General features: G+C 35.9%; 1 protein-coding gene across 1 annotated transcript in view; it reads left to right on the top strand.

Annotated features, from left to right (window-relative positions):
* Window positions 1–5,864: 5,864 nt before the first annotated feature.
* Window positions 5,865–23,274, top strand: part of beat-IIIa (beaten path IIIa) — a 43,120-nt gene continuing 25,710 nt past the window's right edge. The window contains exons 1-2 of the mRNA XM_017145308.3: window positions 5,865–6,016; window positions 9,582–9,908. Coding sequence (XP_017000797.2) covers window positions 9,722–9,908 — 187 coding nt within the window. The 5' untranslated portion in view covers window positions 5,865–6,016; window positions 9,582–9,721. The remainder of the gene's footprint in view (window positions 6,017–9,581; window positions 9,909–23,274) is intronic.

Below are 23,274 nucleotides of genomic sequence, written 5' to 3'. Positions count from 1 at the left end.
TACCGGCTGGAAAAACAAAATTAGAGTGGGAAGGTGCAGATTCAAGCGATTCTCCCTTTTTGGCTGACTATCCCGTTACCCGTTTTTAGCCCGAGGAAGGTGCCTGTTGTTGGTTAATATCATCACTCATGTATGCCGCATACTAAAGAGAATTTATCATGTCTGTTGCTGCTGCTGCTGTTGATGCAGCCATAAAAAATAGTGGAAACTGGCGAGCGGGAGACGAAAATACAGGGCATCCTTGCCGAAGGACCCGCGGGGATCGAGGTTCGAGGCTTTTGGGCTTTCGTCTGCATTGCTTAGCCCCGAGCTGTGGCGCCTGCCATTGTCGCTCAAGTGTTTCGGCAACTGGCTTGCCATCTATAAGGCAAGTGGCGGCGAAAGTAAGATGGCTAGAAGTTGCATGACGAAGGGGAGTGGTCGGCAGGATATCTGTCTCTATAGCGGAAGGGGTAGCAAGTTGTCGTCGGATCTTGACAGACTAGCGTAATTGAGGTGGATGTGCAGAGGGATTAAATTGACAAACATATATTCTTTTAAATAGGATTGGTGGTGTGATTTTGGTTTAAATCTGTAAACAGATCACTATAGTTCATTAATTTAGTACACTTTTTTTTAGCATGAGCCCAAAAAACTGTTTTAAAGAAACTTATCAATTTAATCATTGCAATAATAAAATAAATCTTAAAAGTACCTAAAGTTATATAAAAAAAATAAAATAAAACGTACACAAAAAAACAATCATTATATTTTGCTTTCTTTTGTAGTCTCAATTTTTTGAAGTTTGGATAATTTAAAAGAGTACCTTAAAAGCGACACCTTTCTGGCACTCCTTGATTTAGTTTGATGTTGCTGCCACGGCTGCTGAATATTCGCAAATTCGTTTACGTTTACCTAGCCACTCCCCCTTTTACGTTTCCCCGGGCGACCGCCATCAGCTAAGTAGACTTGGGCTACCTGCATGCAGCTATGCTGCAGCTACAGGGTTTGAGTGGGTATATATAGTATATCCCCTTTTTTTTGGAAGCGCTGCGGGAGGGAAATGGAATTTAGCTGCCCTCACTTTTCTCTTTCCCTGGGATTTCTGGCAAATTGCCTAAAACTTTCTTTATATTTGATGTAATGAATTCCTGCGAGAAAGAAAGGCAAACTAAATTTGAGATTGGCAGAGAAAGTGTGCCACAAAAAATGGCAAAGAGGAAAGTGTTTTCTTTGGTGGGCTGCATAGCAAAAAACAAACCAACGAACAAAACGGAGTGAAGCATACATTGCGTATGCGTAATGTGTAACAGATACTTCACATACGCCACGTTGAATGGGCGTGTGTGTGTGCGAGTTCCGTTTCCGCAATTAAAATGTTGATTACATGAAGTACGACTGCCGCTTGTTTGTTTCCCGTGTGCCACGCCCCCGTTTTGTCCATCCGATGCTGTGGGCGCCACAAAGGAAAACGGAAATTATGTGTAGATGCGGGCGTTGGCGCTTAGCCGAGCTTTTCATTCGGCATTAACAGCAGTGGCCGAACAGCAGCGGTGAAGGCAACAACAATGAGCAGAGCCCATAAATTGCAAGCATTTGGTTGTTTTGCGATAAGCAATCCGTTGGGAAAAGCGAGGGGGGGCGACGAGTTTAATGACCTACCTAGATTATTAAAGTCCAGACAAGCGATAAAAAAGAAAGTCCCCAATACTAGAGATCAACCAACGCCGCTCTAAATATACACACAAAAAGCTGATAAAAAAGTTCAAACTTAACAAAGAATGTATTAAATAATAATTTTTAGAGATTATGGCAAAAATGTTTATGCCAACACAATTTTTTTCAACAAATTTGCATCTGTGAGCTTATAAAAAAAAAATATTTTTGAAAGATGGCTCATTCTACGTGCAACCCGACAGTCGATTTGGGGTCAATATCTAAGGAAAAATAGAAATATTTTTCCTTAGATATAGGATCAAAATACATCGGATCCGAACCTCTGCACTTCTTGACACTCTATTAAGTAAAACTTTACGCTATATATATTTTCTATCGTTTGTCTTTAAAAAAAAATCATTAATTAATAATTTTAATCTCCCAAGAAAAAAAAAAGTCTCAAAAAAATTTTTTTTTTAGATAAGTAGGTCTATTACTATTTTGGACTTTTAATTTTAAAGAACCACGTAAAGAAATCAATAAAACATAACAACATTACTAAGTTTTCAGGTAAAATTATGATTCTTTTGCTTCATATTTTAATTTAAAGGACATACAAAAACGGTTATTTTCTGTCCATATATCTACCCTATTATTTTCCATTATTTTTATGTTGTTTGTTGTTGATTCCAAGAATTATTTTTAGAATAATGCAAATAAAGTAATGGACTGTTTTGGATAATTTCAAAAAAGAGGCTACTGCCTATAGCATATTTGATCTACCCAGCACTAACAAAAATAGAAAGCTGGGTGGAAAAACACACCTTACGCCGTAATTAAATCAATCATACACCTGTTGGTAAAGAGGCCAAGACAGAAACAGAAGCGAAAGGAACAGCCAAAAAAGCGAGTGGCAAAGGGGAGGCAACAGGCGTGACGAAGGCAACGCCCCCAAAATACACCTGGAGAAGTCTACCCTCCCCACTACTCGTCCCTACGCCTCCGCCCACGAACACCTTGCTTAGCATAAATGAATATTTATAATTCAAACGCCTTTTGCCCATACTTTTTCCTTCAGTATGCAAAACAGCGGCGGCGACTGAAGATCCGCAAAGTGCTTTTTTCTTTCTTTTTTTTTTTGAAAGAAAAAAGAGACAACTGAATGTGAGGGGAGAGAGTGGAATAATTTTTTATGAATATTTATTTGTTTTTACGAAATCGAAGTTATGCATTTGCTGCTCGCTCTTTTCTTGCTGGAAATAATGCTCTGTTAGACACGCCCCCGCCCCTCAAAAGGCATCAAAGTTTTCCCTTCTTCAACTGCTGAAAGGTGCGTAAGACAATTTAATTTATTTGATGCATTAAAGCAGAAATATTAACGCTATAAATCAATGAGTACAAAACTTTTTCTTCCCTTTTTCTCTTGTTTAAGTGTATTTCGTATTAATTTATGTGTGTGCCCTTAACCCTACCCACTCCCAATTCCGCGCCCCTTTGGGCCAGACCGAAAAGTATTCTTTTGCGCGTATTTTTTATGACAGCTGCGGGTAAAGTTATGGCAGTGAAAGTTATTTTTTGGCAGTGGGCAGGGGGTGTCATTTTGGGGAAGGGGGAGTCCATTGATACGGATAAAAATAATAATATAGAATATTTTCCGAATGTCAAAAGCAGTATAATAAAGGACTTGCAGATATACCGATAACATTATGTGTGTTCTTAGTTAAATAATAATTTAATTATACTAGCATGGTGTGTATAATGTGTACATAAAAGTTATATAAATATTTACACTTTTATGGTAAATGGAATAAAACCTTGTTTTCTATTGATTGATTAAATCTAGCAGTCTAAAGTATTTAATTGTTTTTTGATTTGCTTTTCTTTATCTGCATTTTGAAAGGTCTATATTTCTTTTAGTGCTTTAGTTGACTGACCTCGGACTTGGCTATTTCAGCCACAAATGTTTCTGGTTGGATATGAAATCTTCTCCAGGGCTATCTAAGCCAGCCTGAACCATTAGCTAAGCACACAGAGAGGAGCGTTGTATCCTCTTGCTGGCCCTCCTTTTAACCCTTTAACCCTATCATAGCTCAGGCTTCATTTGAGTACCACATAAGCTTAAAAATTTCAAGTGCTGCACCGATTTCAATCCGGCATAGGAATGAATTGCCACTGACCCAGAGGGATTTTACAGACAGAAAAGTAGGAATGAGCAAAAGGAGAATGCACAAAAGAAAAATGTAAATATGATAGGAGAACATTTAGTAAATAATTCTAATATATTAGAACAAATTGCCATGATTTAACTGATTGTAGGTATACTTGTTACAATTATCGGAATATTTCTTTATGTCATTGTAGTGTTACAAAAGCAATATTTTAGGTTGGTTACAAATTTTAATTTACTACACTTTTTTAAAATAAGAATAGATTATAGTTTCCTTGTATTAAGTTATTATCTCTAACGATGTTCTCTTTTATTTTTCTCAGTGCTATTTTGAAGATGTAGTATGATACAGCTGTGGTCAGCAGAAAACCAGGAAACTAAGTTGGTCCAAAATCCAGAGATGAGTCTTGAAAAGGTCAGTAGGTTTGCTTTCCTTTGAATCCATTTTTAAATTTGCATTGCAAAACGAAACTTTAACTCGATTAATGCGCACAAAGTGCAATTATTTGCATTATTTTTCATTTTCAATTTGAATTCCATTTTTGCTCATTGTCATTGCCGTTGGGCAAACAAAAGTCGCTCATTTAACCCAGTCCTCCCCTTCAGTTGTGTGCATCGCATAGATAAAGTCATATATCAGGGATAATTTTAAAAACCCTTCCGCCCCGCCCCATCTGTTCTGACGTCATCAGTTGGAGTTTGGCTTTCTGGTCTGTTGGTTCATTAAATATTGTGATAATTTTTCATATTTATTTTTAAGTGGTTTACAGTGACAGTTAAATTTACATTTATTTCATTAAGCAAAGCGCCATTTATATTTGATTTTCGCATCCACACTCATTTGTGCTTATATGTATTTTCGTTTTTATTTATTTGCATATACCTTTTTACTCCGTCCTTCGTTTAATGGTGTTTAATTGAGCACCAGATAATAACGTGCAAGTTTTTTAATTTTTCCGCTAGCCTTGAATTTTTGGTTGGCCAACAGTGCGTATGGGTAATTAGGCATGGTGAACGAATTAATACGAAAACTAATTTCCAATAGTTTAATTTGTTTGTTCATTTCAATTGTTTAACAAATTTTGTATATTTATAATTTATTTTTGTCGTCTCTGTTTTCAATAAATTTAGAAATATATTTAAAATTTGTATACGCAATAAAAAATATTACAAAATGTACACGCTAAAAGGTTTCTGTTTGATACGGAAAATCCCCTTATTTTGATGTCCTGTCCAATTCAAAATATTCAAAGCTTAAGGCGAGCTGTTACCAAACTTATAATGTTAACTTACCTACTTAATATGTTTTCTGTTATAACATCTTAACGATAGTAATACTATAAGTGGCTCTTATTTTTTTGTAATAAACAGATATTTATTTTTATCTATTTAAAATAAAATGCAACAATTTTAAATTTATATTGCACAGAGAAAATTATGAAAAGCTTTAGGTGCAAAATAAGGGGTGAAACATTTTAAAAAGTAAAACGCTCCATTCAAATTTGTTTTACTTTGCATTTTTAAAATGTTTTCATTTTAATTTTTAAAACGTTTTTATATGAAAACGGAACCTAAAACGATGTATAATTTTCTCTGTGTGGTGACATATGACAAATCTTATTTATTTTTCGGACATTAATTGGGATTTATTAGGTGAAACAGGGATATTTTTCCTAAAATAACCATTTCCTTGCTGTCTAACAGGTGATTCATTAATGAAGGAAATAAAAATTGTTTTTATGAATTGACAAAAATAAACTGTCGTTCCTAGGTACCTAGTTTTAACATTTGTCCCGAATGTAAGTACCCACTCATCCTGCATTATTATAGGAAAGTTCTGCTGTTAATTTCAGCCCTGTTATCTGAACCATTTGGAAATGGAACAAACAAGGGGAAGGGAGAAAGCCAGAGAGCAAAGCCTTTCACACCGAGCTTTCACTCTCTCGCTTTCTCTCTGCAAACGACCTTCCACCAAGGCAGCTTCACGGTTTGACCGTGCGATGGCGCCACCCGCGCACTAGGCGCTGCGAACTTGAGTTTTTTTTAGTCGCAATTTCAACTTTGAGGCGAACGCACGTCATTTTTGTCGCGCGCGTTAGTTCAAACCCCTCTTTTTGAAAGAGCCCTTCGAAACCCGAAACTGAATACTGAGTCAAACGAACCGCACGCACACTCGCCAACTCTTGTGTGTGTTTGTGCGAGTGGCCACTAAAAGTAATATCGTGTTTACAAAAAAGAAGGAGAATAATACCGTAATACTACACAAACAAAAACGAAAAAGTGCAAGTGTGGCTGCAATAATATCAGAAACGTTTTCAATGAAAATCTTACAAAGTGCATGCCGTGGAAATTGAAAATCTTTGAGCTTTAGCTTGAAGTGCCGCATTTGTTGCGTGCCGAAAACATTTGTCAAGCATTTGTTGTTATTGCTGGAAAAACTGAGAAAACTGTTGCGGTTGCGGTTAATTAAAGCGCGAAAAGTGGAACACAAGGAGTAATCACCCGACGACCCCAAAACTAACCAAAATTAAAAATAGTCGAAACAACCAAAAAAAAAGGGAATGGTTACTAAAGGACTAAAGTGAATGCAAGGGTCAAACTTTTATACCATCAGTTTTTATAGTAACCTAAAATTACCTTAAAAACTAAAAAATTTGGCTAATGTTATCAGCTAACATAACCTTTATAAATATACCGTAAACTTTTAAATATATAGTTATATCTTAGTTATGTTCCTTACTTCTAATAGAAATAGAAAATCCTTGAGACATTCAATCGGAGCATTTAATAAGAACCTAAAACACAGCTTGACTTCCCGAGTTTCACCAGAAATTCCCGACTTGAAAATTTGCCATCATAAATTCCGCTTTTAGCCAGAGAACATTTTAATCTTTAATTATATTTTGTCATTTTTTCTTGTCCTCCCTGCCTTTCTGGCTCCTGCTTCAATTTAGGCTAATTATGTTGCTTGGGAGGGTTGGAGTAGATGTGGTGTCCTGCACTCAAAATAAAATTAACCCTAAAGTCAAGGAAATCGCCCTACTTTTGTCTTCAAGACAAGCTCGCCCTAAATTTTAGGGTCACAATTTTCTATATTTTTGATTTTTTTTGACGTCATATTTCTAAATTTTAGGGTAGTTTTACTAAATTTAAGGGCAAAAATTTCTAAAAAGTAGGAAATTTTCCTAAAAAATAGAAATTAAAAACAAAACAAAAAAACATGTTCAATCATGATTTTTTTTTGTATATACGTTTATATTATGTACTCCTCCCTATATACATATGCAGGCGTTGTGTGTCTTGTATATTGTGAATGTTAAAGGTTATGTATTTATTATTATGTATTTGCGCTTGGATTTCTTATCTAACCAAAGCCAAATGTGGTTGTAAATGTGGACTACGGGACTGCGGAAGATTGGGAATGTAGAAATTATGATTAGTTAATATTTTATGTTCATGAAAAAAACTTACAATTTTTTACTTGTCCGTCGTGAGAATCGAACCCGGGTCTCCCGCGCGAGGAGCGAATGGCCTACATACTGGGCCATTGTAGCACTTAAACTTGCTGTGGCAAACCGAGCATTGTATGTAAAGGGTGAAGCGGACAACACATTTGAATACTAATTGCATAATTTTGACCATTCGCGTTTTACTTATTTACATACGTATATACATATGCATATATTTATGCTATCGCAATTTATATTATGTGTAGTATATAGTAAATAGCTAAATATAAACCAAATTATTTTCGGTTTACCGCTTGCCATCAATAAAAAAAAGGAATAATAAAAAAAATTAAAAAAAACAAATTAAAAAAAACAATAAAATAAATTTAAAAAAACTAAAAAAAAAACTTAAAAAAAAAGGTAAAAATAGTTTGCTCTGGGACTCGAACCAGGGTCGATTCGATTGTTAACCAAGTGCTTTAACCGTCTGCGCTACGAGTACAGCCGCCCGACAGCTGACAAGTTCTGGCATTGAACATTTTGGTGTGCCAGAGCATGTGAAAACAACTATTTCTATTTTTTAGAAAAACTTTCTACTTTTTCGGAAATGTTTCTATTATTTAGGGTTAGCTTAATTTTAGGGTTAGGGCACTCATTTTTAGAAAAGGCGTTGCCAAAATATTTCATTCTTTTGTTTGCCTTTCTATTTTTCAGAAAATAATTTCTAATTTTAAGGGTATTTTTCCTAGATTTTAGGGTGATCTTAGTTCATGGTAACCATTTTCTACATTTTAGAAAAACTTCCTGGATTTAAGGAAAACTTTCTTGACTTAAGAAAAATTTCCTTAGATTTAGAAATAACTTTCTTGTATTTAGAAATAAGAAATTTTAATGGCGATTTTCTAAAATTTAGGGTTAAATTTATTTTGAGTGTGTATATAAGGCTGGGTCTTGGCCATTTATTTCGTGCTGCATATTTTTAGGCGCTCCACTTGCCTTTGTTGTTGTTGGTTTTGCGGGTGTACGCGATTTAATTGTTGCTGTAATTATAATAACAGCGTCTGGTGTTGTTGCTTTATTATCTGCACCTGACTTTTTAGCTATTTATTTGTGTTTATCCAGCCATTGTTGGCTTTAAACAAAGCGGAATGTTCCAAAACAAAACAAAAAAATGGGAAATAAGCATACAAGTTGAATATTATTGTTAGCTGTCAGGGTATGTCAGTATATTTATATTTATAAATATTTATTAATATTTGTTAATTGTCCGTATTGTCGATAGATTTCTGAATGCCCACACATCATGACCAACACCGGTGAAATTTGCATGTATTGCGTATAAGCACGTCCAGATATGTGTTTTTTTCATAAAAAAAGAGTGGCTTAAACATTTTATCTGTATTATGACAATATAATGTAGCTAAAATAAGAAAAATCCTTTGTATTCGCTCAATAAGCTTCTTTCTCAAATGCTTTTGAATATGAATTTTTAGCGCTTCATGATATTAAATATTTTCCGGTCCTGAAAGTTGGACCTAAATTCCGTTGTTCATGGATTAACGAAAATATCTAACCAATTATTTCTCACCTTAATGGCCGTCATTAATAAAATAATAATTTGGAATCAACCCAATAAATTCGCACATAATACATTTCTCAGATGAGGCTATAATTTTCATATCTTGATATATGAAAGATATTCGATGCTTCGGTGCCAAATCTAAACAAAAAGTTCTGGGATGTTCATTTAATGCACAGAAATAAAGCGATATGTGTTAATTGGCCATCTGATTGATCGTGTTTACCAGGCACATTATTTGTCTGATAAATGCTTGCTTTTTAATCATTTTTTATGACTCATATTTTTTCTGGCGATGCTTGTGTTTTATAAATACGATTTAGCCTTCGTACCAAACGGATGTTTCTGTCCTTAGTTCTTGGAAAACCCTCAACTCATCCTGCCACTTGGACTTTAAGTCACCAACTCAATTGCCCGGCAAGCGTTTTCCTGACGCTCTAAATCAAGCAAGGGGTTAAGGAGCGAGCGGGTACTGGATTTTGAATTTATGTGGCAAGGTCTTTCCTTCGTTTTCCGCTTTTCCACGCTTTTCCCGCATCGGAACCGAGAAAAGGCTGCTGTGCAATTAATCTTTGCCCAAAATGCTTGAAAATTTATGTCTTTAACTTGACTGCAGTGCCGCTCCATATGATGGAAGCGGCAAAATGGGGGCCAGCAGGTCCTTTAATAGTTTTTGCCTTTAACTTTTCCGTTGTTTTTGTTCGCGTCGCGATTAAAAGTGATTAATAGCCAACATTTTATTACCGCACAGAGGCAGCAGCACTAAAAAGGGGAACCCCCGGAACAACAACTTAATGTCCAAATGAAATAAGTGAAATTTTCACACCGAAATTAATAAAGACATTAGTGCGTGCGGGCGTGGCTCATTTGGGGCATTTAACGGAGGCCAAGATGTGTGCAGTGGATCCCTTCACCCAGCACCAGCTGCCGCACCACCATAAAACCGAGCACCACCAATGCCACCAGCAGCTGAGGGTGGAGCAACAGGCTCCGGGAGCGAGAAAATCGGCCACGGGAAGGACGGCGGCCACGAGCTTGCAGATCTGGTACATCCTACATGTGATACTAGTCCTAATCGGTGAGTTATAAATCTCCCTCTGAACATACAAAAGGTTCTTTGGGACCCATTTCAAATGGCTCATAATTAATGCCCAGGCCAGGGTTGTGAGCATCTTTTTTCTGTTTTATTTATTTACAAATATTTGGCTGAACAACATATCCAAGCACTAATGGCAAATGTAAGCCTTAGTTGGCATTAATTTAAAGAGGGCATCTAATTATACAAGTTTGCCCATGAGATAAACTAAGGGGACTATTAAAATTTAATAATTAAAAGGGAATATTTTGTAAAGTGTTCACTGGACAACCTGGTACTGTAATATAAAACTTACTGATTAGGGTCCTGATTAGGGTACTGATTAGGCCCACTCGAATGCCGATAAATCTATTTATAATCTTGAAATACTTCTTTACTACTTCCTCAAGCAAACCCTTCGCCAAACAAAAGAATTTTCAACAATACTTTTTCTTTCGCCCCCAAAGAATTACGCCACGCATTTTCCGAGAACTTTCAAGTGAAGTAACAAATATTTTAAATGTTTTCCCAGCATTTCTCAGAAAATCTAAGGCCAAACACAAAGTTTACGCATTTCATAATCAAACATTTTTACAGCATTGTTTCTGTGGACGGAAATCCAGTTCGCTCAAAATGAATTCCTGGGAAAATCCCAAGAAAAACAATCAACAAATTGAAAGCCAAAGACCAAAACAATCGAACAAGTCCATTGGCGAAAGACAAAGGGGCCGATAAGGACAAATTGGGGGACGCAGTCGGAATAGAAATTAATAAATTGGTCAAGAAGTCCGCACTTTGGGCTTGCTGAGGATTGTTTGTACTTATTTCTGTTTTTTTTGGTGCAGTAGTAATGGGAGGCTAGTTGCACAAATTTTGACTTGAGAAAGCTGGACTAATATAAGTGATCTGAAAACTATTAAATGTAAATTAATCAATTTTTTCTATATGATTTAGGGATTTTATTCCTACTGAATAAAGCATTATATTATTTGTAATACTATTAGGTTTTAAATATTTCATCTATAACTTTTTTTACCATCTTTATTTTGAATTATTCTTTTAAGGGTATATTTTTTTCATATCTCGTTATCTATAATATTTTCAATCATCCTTGGTGTTGTATTTTGTCGCATTTTTCTGGGGTTCAAGCCAGTTAAGTTGACATTTCCGCCAGGGCCGGAACGTGAGGGGGTTACCAATAGGAGTGGCAAAAAAAGCGGGGTGGCCAAAGCTGCGGGGAAAGTCTGTAACTGTCTTTTCATTATTTTCAAATCATATCACAAAAGGCAGAGCAGAGCTAAAAGGAGATGGGGATGGGGAACGCTGAGCAGCGGAAACGGATATGGAGCCAAGTGAATGTTTGCACACCAGCGGGGATCTGCAGGTTCTTCGGCTCCCCTATATCCTTCTCCTCTGCTATTCTGTCCCCTCGCTTCACTCTCTCTCTATCTCCGTGTGGGTGCGTTGGCTTAATTCAACGTCTCATTTGCATACATTAAAATGTCACATTTTACATGTCGTTTGTGCGTCTCGCCTTAAGCCTAACAGCAGTAACAGCAGTAACAGCATCCGCAGCAGAAGCCAACGTCAGTTAGCGTTAGGGATACTCCCTGGGAGCCAAAGAGCCCAAGAACCAAAGAGCCATCCAGATATCCCACCATCCAGGCACCACCCACTCCTACACATAAACTACATTAGCAATTGGAGGCAGCCGAAGGCAGCCATGTAAAAATGGCTTAACACGCAAATCTTTCAACTAAATATTAATCCTAATGGTTTTCAATTTTGTTGCGCCTTCTGTGGCAAGTCAAGTTCGCGTCTCTTTATTTTCCAGTCTGTTTTTTTCTCCTTTCTTATTTTTTGTGTTTTTGTATTTTTTTGCAACCCACACCGACTACTTTTCATTTTTTTAGCGCTCTGACTTTGGCTCTGGTTGTGGGCCCTGCTTTGCATGTTAATACGCTCTTTGATATTGCCGAGCAGCGCCTGCAGCCTGATTGCTTCTGACAGCGTCTCCCGAAAAACGCCCACCCACCCCGGGCCAACTGTAAATATGAAATTCGTTAAAATTTCATTGGAAATTCGGCTCGTTCTCATTGAATTTTGGCAAAAAATAATGCTTAAACGCAAATAAAACAGCTCCACCTGCTTCTCCTTTTCTTCTTACATATATATATTACGGATATATATCCATATCGCCCATTTGCCGCCCACCTCCCTCATTAGTCGGTAACACAATTTCCCATTAATCAAGTCCGACCCACAGTGGAAATTGCCCTTGACTCACTTCAAAAAAAAAACGAGAAAAATCGACAGGGGTCAAAATAATCATATGAAATGCGGCAAGGCTCTCTCTCTTATTATACCTATATTTCCTGGTAATAATAATTGATGTGAATTTCATTTTGTTTGGGGCTTCAAAGTGTTTAAAAAGTGAGAGCTAGCTAACTTTGATTAAAATCTATCAAAGTAAACCAGATTGCGAATCCAAATCACAAACTTCAGCTTATAAGTATGCTGTATTTTCTTTTCTGTTGGATTTACGAGTATTAATCAGAATTCGTTTTGCTCCTATTTATTTTTGTAAGAGTCTTTCGAGATAAAATAAATATTTCAAGGATAAAAAAAAACCTTATTTATGTGAAAAAATATATTTCCTTCGCACATTGTCATAGAAAACTTATACAACCAAAAAACTACCCATCACATGATGCATATGTGGGCATTACGGGCTACATGTGTATACACTGTGTACTTATTTTCGTGATTCCCCTCGTCCATAGATGCTATTAAATTGTTGCTGGCAAACTGAGCATAAGCTCAAGTAGGCTTTTGTTTAAATAAAACTGTGTCGCCACAATGGCCAAAGCAACTGAGTCTCTGTGTGTGGGGAGTGTTCTTTTCCCCTGGCTTGTATTTGTTTTGATTATTCACACACGCACACCCAGATTGTTGCAATAGATGGGAAATACACACACGGTCGTATCAATGTCCTGTGTTTGCCAGACAAAAACATTTTGAGCCACTAAGCTTTTGTTGAAGTTTATCTCTGCATTTGCCCAATTGATGGAAGCTCCTCGATTGTTTCTATTTTCTTTGCTCATTGTTGTTTTTCCTACTTTTATTTATTGTCGTTGACATAAGCAGCAGGTAGTAGAGGTGCCTCAAACTGAAATAAATCATAGGGGGAGTGCGAATGCCCATCAACTGTAATCCAAAACATTCGTACATATTTCAGGGCACTTTACGTTGACGTGACAGCATTGCGATGGAACAAATAGCATAAAATGTGTTTGGTGTCTAATTTATATAAATTATATAAATTGGTTGATGAAAACTATACTGGGGTATTTTCCATGAACACATAACTTTATGGGTTTTATTGACGATTTATTTTCATTTGACAAAATTAAAAAATTGATGGATTTGATAAAATTAAACTGATTTGATATTAGTAATTAGCTACCCTTGAATTACATTATGAATATAAGTTTACTATATTTGGTAATATAGATTTTTGTATGAAAATCTAATATAAAGCATAGTGAAATTTATTTAATTGAAATGAACAATTAAAATCAATGTCTAAATGGATAGAAAAGGAAGCCAAGAAGTTCACAAAGTCACTGGACAAGGCAAACAGTTTGGGACCCGGTTTTTCGGTTCAGTTCGGTTCAATTTGGTCCGATCCGGTCCGAAAACGCCCCTAAGCAAATTGAAACAAAATAAAAGTCCCGTGTGTTGACTTCTTTTGGGCATTTTTTTTGTGTTGCTTTATTGAAATCATTAAGGCGTAGAGAGAGCACAAAAAGTGTATATTTTTGGGCTTCGGTAGGATTTGGCATTAATGTCTGACGAGGCTCAGACGGACGACCCACTGACGCCTATTAATCATGCAGACTTTACGTTCCATTAAGCAGTCAACGACTGGGAGTTAGGAGGGTAAAAAAACAGAAAACAAGATGAAGGAGATGTGTGAGGTTATGCCCAAAAATATTCGAAGCATAATTCCTCAACTTGGTCAGATTACGATTGGGTCAAACCAGAAAAATTCCTAAACATACTGGTCGAGTCACATAGATTCAGGACATGCATGGGATACCCTTTTAAAAACAAAACAAAACTTATTTAATTTTTAGACAAAATTAATTACAATTTTTATGAGAACTAATGAGAAATAAAATAAACGGCTAAAAAGCACTTAATCCATTAATTACTTTAAATAGGTAATGTAAGACTGTACATTCTATAAACAAAAGTAGTTAGCTATTATTATAATCTGAATTTAACTCCGATGCTTAGGGGCATTGAACTTAAAGAGACATACATGTCTTTAATGTGAAATACTAAAAATTGATTTGTCTTGTATATCAGAGGACGCAATGTGAGAGGTAGCTTTACCCTTTATTTTTCGATTCGATATCCTGCACCTCAGTTCTCTCGAATTTCCATCCACCACTTGCGGCATGTGCGAAGGTTCAAAGTGTAAGCAACAGAAGCAGAAGCCCAGGAAAAAAGCAAGCAAACATTGCGCAGCAAACAAAGTCAATGGCCATTTGCCTGTTTTGCTCCCAACTTCTGGCTGCTAATGGCCAAAATATTGTATTACAACAAATTGTGCAGCTAGCCCGAACAAAAAAGAGCAAGCCAAAACGGGGAGAAACACCCTTTAAAACGGACCCTGAAACCCTAAAGGGTCCTTGCTGCCCCTCTCGTTCCCCATCAGCTGCTGCCGCTAACGATATGGAAAATTTATCAAAAAATCCAAGGGGCCGGCAACAACATGACACCGTCTGACCGTTCGTCCAGGCATAAAATAATAAGCACAGTCAAGGATCCACAGGAAGGGTGCGGGAAATTGGGAGGAAATTGTGCGGAGGGCGTAGGAAAGGCAAATGTTGGGCTAAAAGGCTTTCCAGGTCAGACCTGACAACCTCAACCTCATGGGCGTTGATGGCCAGCAAATTGATTTGGATTCGCAGTCAGAAATTATCAAATGTGCAAATCGAGTAGATAAATCTGTGTGGGGCATCGGGATAAGGAATGGGATACTAATATGGTCACAAGATTTGATACGGATGTGGAATCTAGCGTGTAAAATGTTGTCTACCAAAAGTATGGTATTTTCTGTTATTTTCAATATTTAAAAAGTAAACCGTTAATATTAATAATATTTTTAAGCATTTTAAAATATAAAAAAAGTTTAGAAACACGTATAAGTTTTAATCGCAATAATGGTTTTCTGTCTAATTCAAATAAATGTTTAACCAACTATATTAATTCTAAAAATTACATATTTTTTTTAGGGATTTAGCATTAGGATTTTAAATTTATATGCGTACTTAAAGTTTTCCAGCGATATTTTAGATATATTTGTTTAGCTCAGTTTACACTTTCCGCCTATACAAACTTGACCTTCGAGCTATTTTTAAATGTTTAATGCACTCTGCGGTAGAGAGCACTTGATTAGGAGAAAGTGCAGGCAAGCGAAAGTAAAGGCTTGGGACACTTGGCCGAAGAAAGCGGGGCCGTGTGAGTAAATAAGACGCTCACACCCACAATCGGAGCTTTGGCTAAGTCGTGTAAGCCGCTCACCAAAGCGTAAAGACAATTCAATCGATGGCCCCTACCCACACAATCACAATTGCTCTCGGGGAAAGTTCCTTGCTCACTTCGGGCCAAAGTGTTTGAAATATTTTCACTTGTGTCATTTCCTCGAACACATTCCCACGGAAGTTTAGGGATGGGCTCGTGTCTGGCCAAGGAAACATTACTTACATGTGCCTGCAACTCGAGCTGATTTATTCACGCATCAGTTGCCACGCCCCCCGCCTGTCACGCGCCCATCGCTGCCAAGACGCTCTCGAGAAAGGCCCTGGAAAATGGCAAATGGCAGCTCAAAGTTGCTTTTTCGTTCTATTTTTTTAGGGGCCATCAAACGGTTGCCACCATTGGGTCAAGGGTGTGTAGGAAGCGATCTTTTAAGTTGTATAAGAAATTTTTTATTTCTATTTATATAGATTTATTTTTTTGAAATATACAAATTAAATATAAGTTTTGGAGTTCTAAAGTTTTATATCGATTAAATATGTTTTAATATTTATTTTATAAAACCTCTGGGTAACCTTTTAAAATTGAAAACGGATATTAAATACCTTATTTTATTAAATACCTAAGTTTATTATAAATTTTATATAAAAATAATAAATTCAAGTAAAATGCTTTGAGTTCTGAAGTTTTGTATCGACTAAATGTGTTCTTATATTTACACACAAAAAAACAGGACGGAATCTGGTATTTATACGCATATCGTTTTCTCCGTGTAATACTAATTCATAATTAAAATTCAAGCATATCGAATTGATATGCCGCATATCAGGTCAAAATGAATACCACATAACATTGAAATGATTTTCGTTCCTATCAAATTTTTCCCATTTCTTCCCATCTTCCTAGTCTCTTTTCTTGTGTTAGATGCCTGCAGTGGATTTTTGGCAGTCACTGTGCGGAGCAAATAGAGCGGAAAAATTCCGCCTCCGATGGCTGCTTTTGCTTTCTCAGTCCCTCGATGTTCGGTGTTCCCAGAGTGAAAGTTGCAGGGGAAAGTTTGCCATTTGACTGGACCAGAAAGCACTGAGCTCTCGTAATTTATTTGGGCCGGCGGTAATCAATGCCTCCACTGAGTGTGCGGATGGGTTAAGCTTATCGCATCCGCTTCTCGGTCCGTTCCATGGTCTTCAAGTTGTAAAGTGGCCAAAAAAGGACGGTGAGGGAGGCTCGGGGGGTGGTTTGAGAGACAGTTTTATGGCCGCCAGTTGAAAGGTCACTGCAGATGGTCGATTTGTGGCCCTCACTCCACTGTTTTCCAACAGAATTTATGACGAACATGCTGCAACATCCTGTTAACATACCCATTTGCATATCCACATGCACATGAGCACTTTCAATGGTCCTGTAAAAAGAGAGGCGAAAAAGTACTGTCACATCCATAACAATAAAGCCGCATTAGCAGCTGGCCCAGCTACAAAACAATGCCAGCCGAAATGGTTAGCTAAATTATAACCATCATTTTAATGGTTATATTCGTTTTATTTTTCGCAGTCGCAAAAACCAAGAGCTCAGCACAAAAATCGGCGCACAAATGATGCTCAAGATGGCCAACAGCAATAATAGCAACAAAAGAAAAAAAAATTAGATTGTCATGGCAAGTACTTTTGGCATCGACTTGAGTGGCCTTCTGAATGTCCTTCTTTCAAGTTTCTAAATTCTAAGGAAATGTTTTAAAAATTCTTAATTTTATGAGTATTACAAGGATTACATTTTTTATAAATAAAAGTAGAGTTTTTTAAATATAATCAGGTATTATTTTACCAATATAAATGCACGCAAAAAAAAAACACGCTGGGTTCAAATCGGAATGCGCATGGTAAATTTCTGGTATTTATACCCATATAGTTTTTTCCACGGAATACCGATTTATCTCTCTTTCGACTTAAATTACGTTTGTGGTAGCGAGAATAACTAATTCTCTCAATTCGAAATAGAGCGGGATAAGGACCAAGACACATTAGAAATTCGAACTGGCCTACTTAGAACATGTTGCTTACATTTCGAGCATATTAAGTCAACATTGATACTACAAAACATCAAATCCATCATAGTTTCATATCAAGTTTTTTTGGGTGGGTCTATAACATTTAAATGCTCTCTAGTCATCTTAATATGCCTTTTGGCCGGCGGGAAGGGTATACATAAATTTATATCAAAATGCGCAGCACTTGTGTGCAGTTGTCGCCGCCACAAAGTAAAGAGAAAAGCTGGGAAAAGCGCATAATGGTGGGGAAAAGCGGGGGAAACTGCCAATGGCCTCAATGAGCGCTTCAGTGTGTGTGCTTGTGTGTGTATGTGTGTGAGTGTGAGCTAAAGTGCAAGCGTGTGAGTGGGCATGCAGCTGCTTTCATTATGACAGGAAATTTTCCCTCTTTCCCGCCGCCTGCTTAACTTTCCTTTTCTACTTTTTACGCCCTCTGGAGTCGCTGCTTTTTGCTGCTTTGTGCATATCATAAAATTTTAATTGAATTCTGACATTTTACCATGCGGGAATGGGAGTAGAGATTACACCGAACTTTACAGCTGTCAATAACTTTGATGTCGCCGAAAGTCTCTTTGCTCTCTTTTATTTATATATGCCTCGTTTCGTTATTTCCCATGGAAAATGGCCGAACTACTTTTCGGCTTTTGGCGTTGTTAACATTTCATTTTTGCCGCATTTCATTTCGCCTGCGATGCGTTTTATGAATTCAGTTATTCCGTTGGGTGCATATTCAATTTTTTATTCGCTTTTTCACCGCAGCTTGGCATCTCCTTTATCCGCTCATCCCACCCCCTTGGCTTTTCGTGGATTAATTCGGCTCTGTAGGAAAAAAGGCAGTGTTTTCCTGACACTCTTAATGCAATTTTAATATGCGCGCGCAGCTTTATTAAATATTTAAAATTTCCGCCTTTTTTCTCAGTCTGCTCTCCGAGCTGGTTAAAAGTTAATTACCATCCATATTTGTATGTGCTGAACTTAATAAATTCAATAAATTGCATTAAGCGTGCATTTTCTTTTACTTATAATGTACCAAAGAGAATGAGAAATATTCATATTTTATTAAAATAATTTTAATGACAAATGAAAGCCAATGAGATTATTTTATTCAGTATCGCAATAAAATATTTAAAAACAAAATCATGCAAGTCATATTGGCAATCTATACAACTTTAGCAATATTTTTCATTACTCGTTAAACAAACCTTTCAAATTTTAAGGACTCCTTTGGCCATGTTTTTTACAACTTTTACCTCCTTTTGTGAATCCTATCCACATATGAACCTCCCCCATCTATCAAAGCAAATATCTATTTTATTATGCATTTGGCGCCTAATTAAAATTACGCAAGAAATGAAAGGACACTCAAACTCCGGAGGAAGAAATATAAAAATGTAAAATAAAAGCAAAGTAACAGAAACAAAAATCATAAAAACAATAACAAAAAGTAATCAAAAAGTGGAGCACTTTACTTTTGTTTGTCCTTACCACACAGGGAAAATGACGGTGGTGGAAATGGAAGGGGAAAAGTCCGTTCGGGCAGATGTTTTTATAGCTCATAAATTCGTAAGATGCTGTGCGGAATTGCCAAGAAGCGGGGGAGGCGAGGAAGTCGAGGAAAAGGGCGAAACGGCCCACAGAACATCAGAATTCATTGGCTTCTGCCAAGTTTTGTTTATCCTTTCGCTGCCTTGGCATATAAACGCTTCTCTTCTTGCTTAGCTTTCCCCAGCCAAATCAATACAAAATTGATGAATACAAATGATCATAAAAAACAATAAAAAGCATTGCCAAAAAGCAGCTGTATCTCACTGGGTGGCTGGTCTGGTCCTGATTTGGTTATAAAAACCCCAACCACGTAGTTGGCTCTGTTTTGCTTACACCTAACAACAATGTGGGCGAAAATTGGAAATGGAGCGAACTGAAGATTTCCAGACAAATGCATTCTCAATTTTTATTCATATATGACTCTATACGATGACAGTCAGACACTCGTTTGAAATTAATTTCGCGGAATGAAGCAGCAACTCAAAGATGTACCAGATAAATTATGAGAATATTTAGGGGGCTGTAAACGGAGGATAACGATGCGTTCCAACTTGAGCTTGTCGCTTGTCTGCACTTGGCATCTATGGCAACTCCGGCAGAGAAACAGAGAATTGGAGAAAACGGGAGAATGGGGGTGTCGTTCTCCCTGGTTGATTTCAAGCGTATCGCTATCTAATGGCATACGTATATTCTACTATGCAGACACCTTAGCATACACAAGGAGAAAAAATATGATATTCTAAAAATATATACCTTTCACGTTATCCATATGAACCGTTTGCAATTCTTTTTAAAGGTCTTGTAATGTAACAATTGCAAAATCGTCTACTAATCTATACAAATACTGAAAAGTGTAAGGATCCTCCATTATATCCATTATATTTTTGCAAGTGTTACACCAAAGAAAGTATCCAAATATATGCATAAACACAAACACCCCAAAAATCAAACACACACAACTCACAGATGTCTCTGACGGGAAATTGATTTCAATCAATCAAATGTTGTGATTACTTTGCTGTGGAGCGATTCCAATCGCAATCCCTATGGCAGACCTTCTGTGGAGGCCATTAGCAATAATTTACTTAAGGGCTTAAAAGGAGTCGAAGACAGAAGTGTCAACTGGTTAATAGAAGCCTTTTAGGGACAGTCCTGTTTGTGGTTAGGGAGTAAACAGAGTTTTTTCTAAGATATATGGAACTCTTTAAATTATTTAAAAGGCATATTTATAATACTAATTTGATTGATCATTTTGAAAATGTTTTTTTAGCCTTTAACTATGTACTCTTAAGTAATTTTATACGAGCGCCAACAAATGATTTTATGATATTCTATATAATTTTTGTCATTGGTTACTTACTTACTTAAAAGGCCACACTTTAATGTATCCTCACTTCAAATTCAAAGAACTAATGACCTAACGAATATCATTTTTTTTGTCTGATTTTCTATTCCCTTTCCCATTGCATCTGCTGGCGGATGCAGTCCCATAATTCCCCACCTCTCCCTTTGAACTGGCTTCTTTGTTGACGCTTCCGTTTCTTTTTATGATAAATTGATTGATATTTGAATTTAATGATAAGCTTTCTGTGAGACGTTGGCAAATCAAGAAAGGGGAAGGACCCAGACGACCAGTTGGCAATTCAATTTTCCTGGCCTTTCATTTTTCAACTTCAACGACAGTGGCAGCCGCGTGTCTTTGGCTTCTGCCTCGTGTCTTGTGGAATATGCAAATTTCTTGCCACATTTTTCCCCAGCATCACTTGTTTTTCATCCTGTTGCTGTTGTCGGAGTCATCTTTGATAAGCAAACTTTTGCACTGATAATGGTATTTTTATAGTGCGTTCACGAGCTGAAAGAGCATTAGGGGTGGAAGGCCTGAGATATTTTATCTTGGGCTTGGATTGGCTGCGAATGAAAAACTGGAGTTCTATTGCTTCAAAAAAAATCTTTTGAAATATGTAATAATGTTATTGGTATAAACACATTCCCTTCTTTTTTTGTATTGGTCGCTATTGGAAAAAAACTAACGACAATTTTCGGAATACCGACGATTGGCAATCGATTTATAGGCCAATTTGCATAATCATTAAGTTCACATGCCGCCACACGGACACACATGCACTTCGTACACACACACACTGGCAATAACTTTTACTTGAGCTCCAGCCGAAACAGGGGCAGAAAAAAAGGTTGGCATAAAATTTTGCTTGAATTTTTTATGCGAAATTGATTTTCCCCAACGCATTGCGGCTGCTTACCCTCCTCCCCCCTCCATTATCCCATCGTCCCCGCCCATCTACTTCCGCCCCAGACAAACTCCGCCCACATTTGGATATGTCATGTATATTTACCTTTATCAGTTGATTTTCCTTGACGCTCAGCAATCTAAGCCAACTTGTATTTGATTCACTTTGAAAAATTTCCTTAAGCAACAAAGGAATAAATTAAAATAGTTTAAATGCACTATAAATGTTAATTAAAATAATAAATAATAACCATCTTACCTCTGTACATATCTATTCACAATATGAATTTAATATTACAGAGATTTTATATTTCGTAATAAATAATTATTCTTGGTTAAGGATTAAAATATAAATACTATTCTTTTAATTTGTTTTTATACCCTTGCAGAGGGTATTATAATTTTGGTCAGAAGTTTGTAACGCAGTGAAGGAGACGTTTCCGACCCCATAAAGTATATATATTCTTGATCAGGATCAATAGGGGAGTCGATATAGCCATGTCCGTCTGTCCGTCTGTCCGTCTGTCCGTCTGTCCGTCTGTATGTGGGCCGTTCTTTTACAAACCGAACAGATTTGGCCAAAAAAAAAATTTCACATTTTTGATTTGCCTGAAACTTTTTTTACACGTACTATTCGGAAAATAAGTAAACACGTGTATCAGGATTTAACCGAAAAAAAATTATTTTCCTAGTTAGAATTTTTTTAAGTGTGCCAAAAATTGTCAAATTTGAAAAAGTACCCTCTCATTGAAAATCTGTATCTCCGGTTATATGAATCCAATTGACTTCATGTCTTTTGCATTAATTCCTCTAAAACCTCTCCTTTCAAAATAAAATTTCTTAAAAAATTTTTTTTTTAATTTCTTAAAAATAAAAACAAATTAAGATTTAAAAAAATTTTTTAACTATTGCCCCCACAAAAAAAAATTTTTTTTTTTATTTTAATACTTGCGCCATATTGTTAGTTACAATCGGTTTTTGTAAAAAGTTGGAGCCACTTTTAGTTTTTAAAATATCGAATTTGTTTTAGCAAGGCCTCGGCTTTTTTCTATGAAAAAACGTCGCAGCAAGTAGATCTACTCTCTCACTCTTATCGGATCCAAATGGAATTTATGTTTTCTCATTGTTTACTAGTCCTTTAACAATTGTTAATGATTAAAAGTTAAGTTTTAAGTTTTTTGACAATTTCTGAATGACAAAAAGTAAAAAGTAATTTTTTAATCAATTAAAAACTTACAACTATTTATTTAACAGTCTATTTAATAAACAATAATTTTAAATTTATTTTATTTATTATTTTTTTATATTATGTAGTTTATTAAACATTTTTAAATATTTTTTTTTTAAGTTTTTAAAAAAATTTATTTAATAAAAATAAAAAATTATAAAATTTTATTAATTTTTTTTTTTAATTTAAAAATAAATATTTAAAAATGTTTAATAAATTACATAATATAAAAAAATAATAAATAAAATAAATTTAAAATTATTGTTTATTAAATAGACGGTTAAATAAATAGTTGTAAGTTTTTAATTGATTAAAAAATGACTTTTTACTTTTTGTCATTCAGAAATTGTCAAAAAACTTAAAACTTAACTTTTAATCATTAACAATTGTTAAAGGACTAGTAAACAATGAGAAAACATAAATTCCATTAGGATCCGATAAGAGTGAGAGAGTAGATCAACTTGCTGCGACGTTTTTTCATAGAAAAAAGCCGAGGCCTTGCTAAAACAAATTCGATATTTTAAAAACTAAAAGTGGCTCCAACTTTTTACAAAAACCGATTGTAACTAACAATATGGCGCAAGTATTAAAATAAAAAAAAAATTTTTTTTTTGTGGGGGCAATAGTTAAAAAATTTTTTTAAATCTTAATTTGTTTTTATTTTTAAGAAATTAAAAAAAAAATTTTTTAAGAAATTTTATTTTGAAAGGAGAGGTTTTAGAGGAATTAATGCAAAAGATATGAAGTCAATTGG

Source organism: Drosophila takahashii, chromosome 2L (genome assembly GCF_030179915.1).
Source record: "Drosophila takahashii strain IR98-3 E-12201 chromosome 2L, DtakHiC1v2, whole genome shotgun sequence".
Taxonomy (NCBI): domain Eukaryota; kingdom Metazoa; phylum Arthropoda; class Insecta; order Diptera; family Drosophilidae; genus Drosophila; species Drosophila takahashii.
This window is presented reverse-complemented; position numbering and strand designations above follow the sequence as displayed.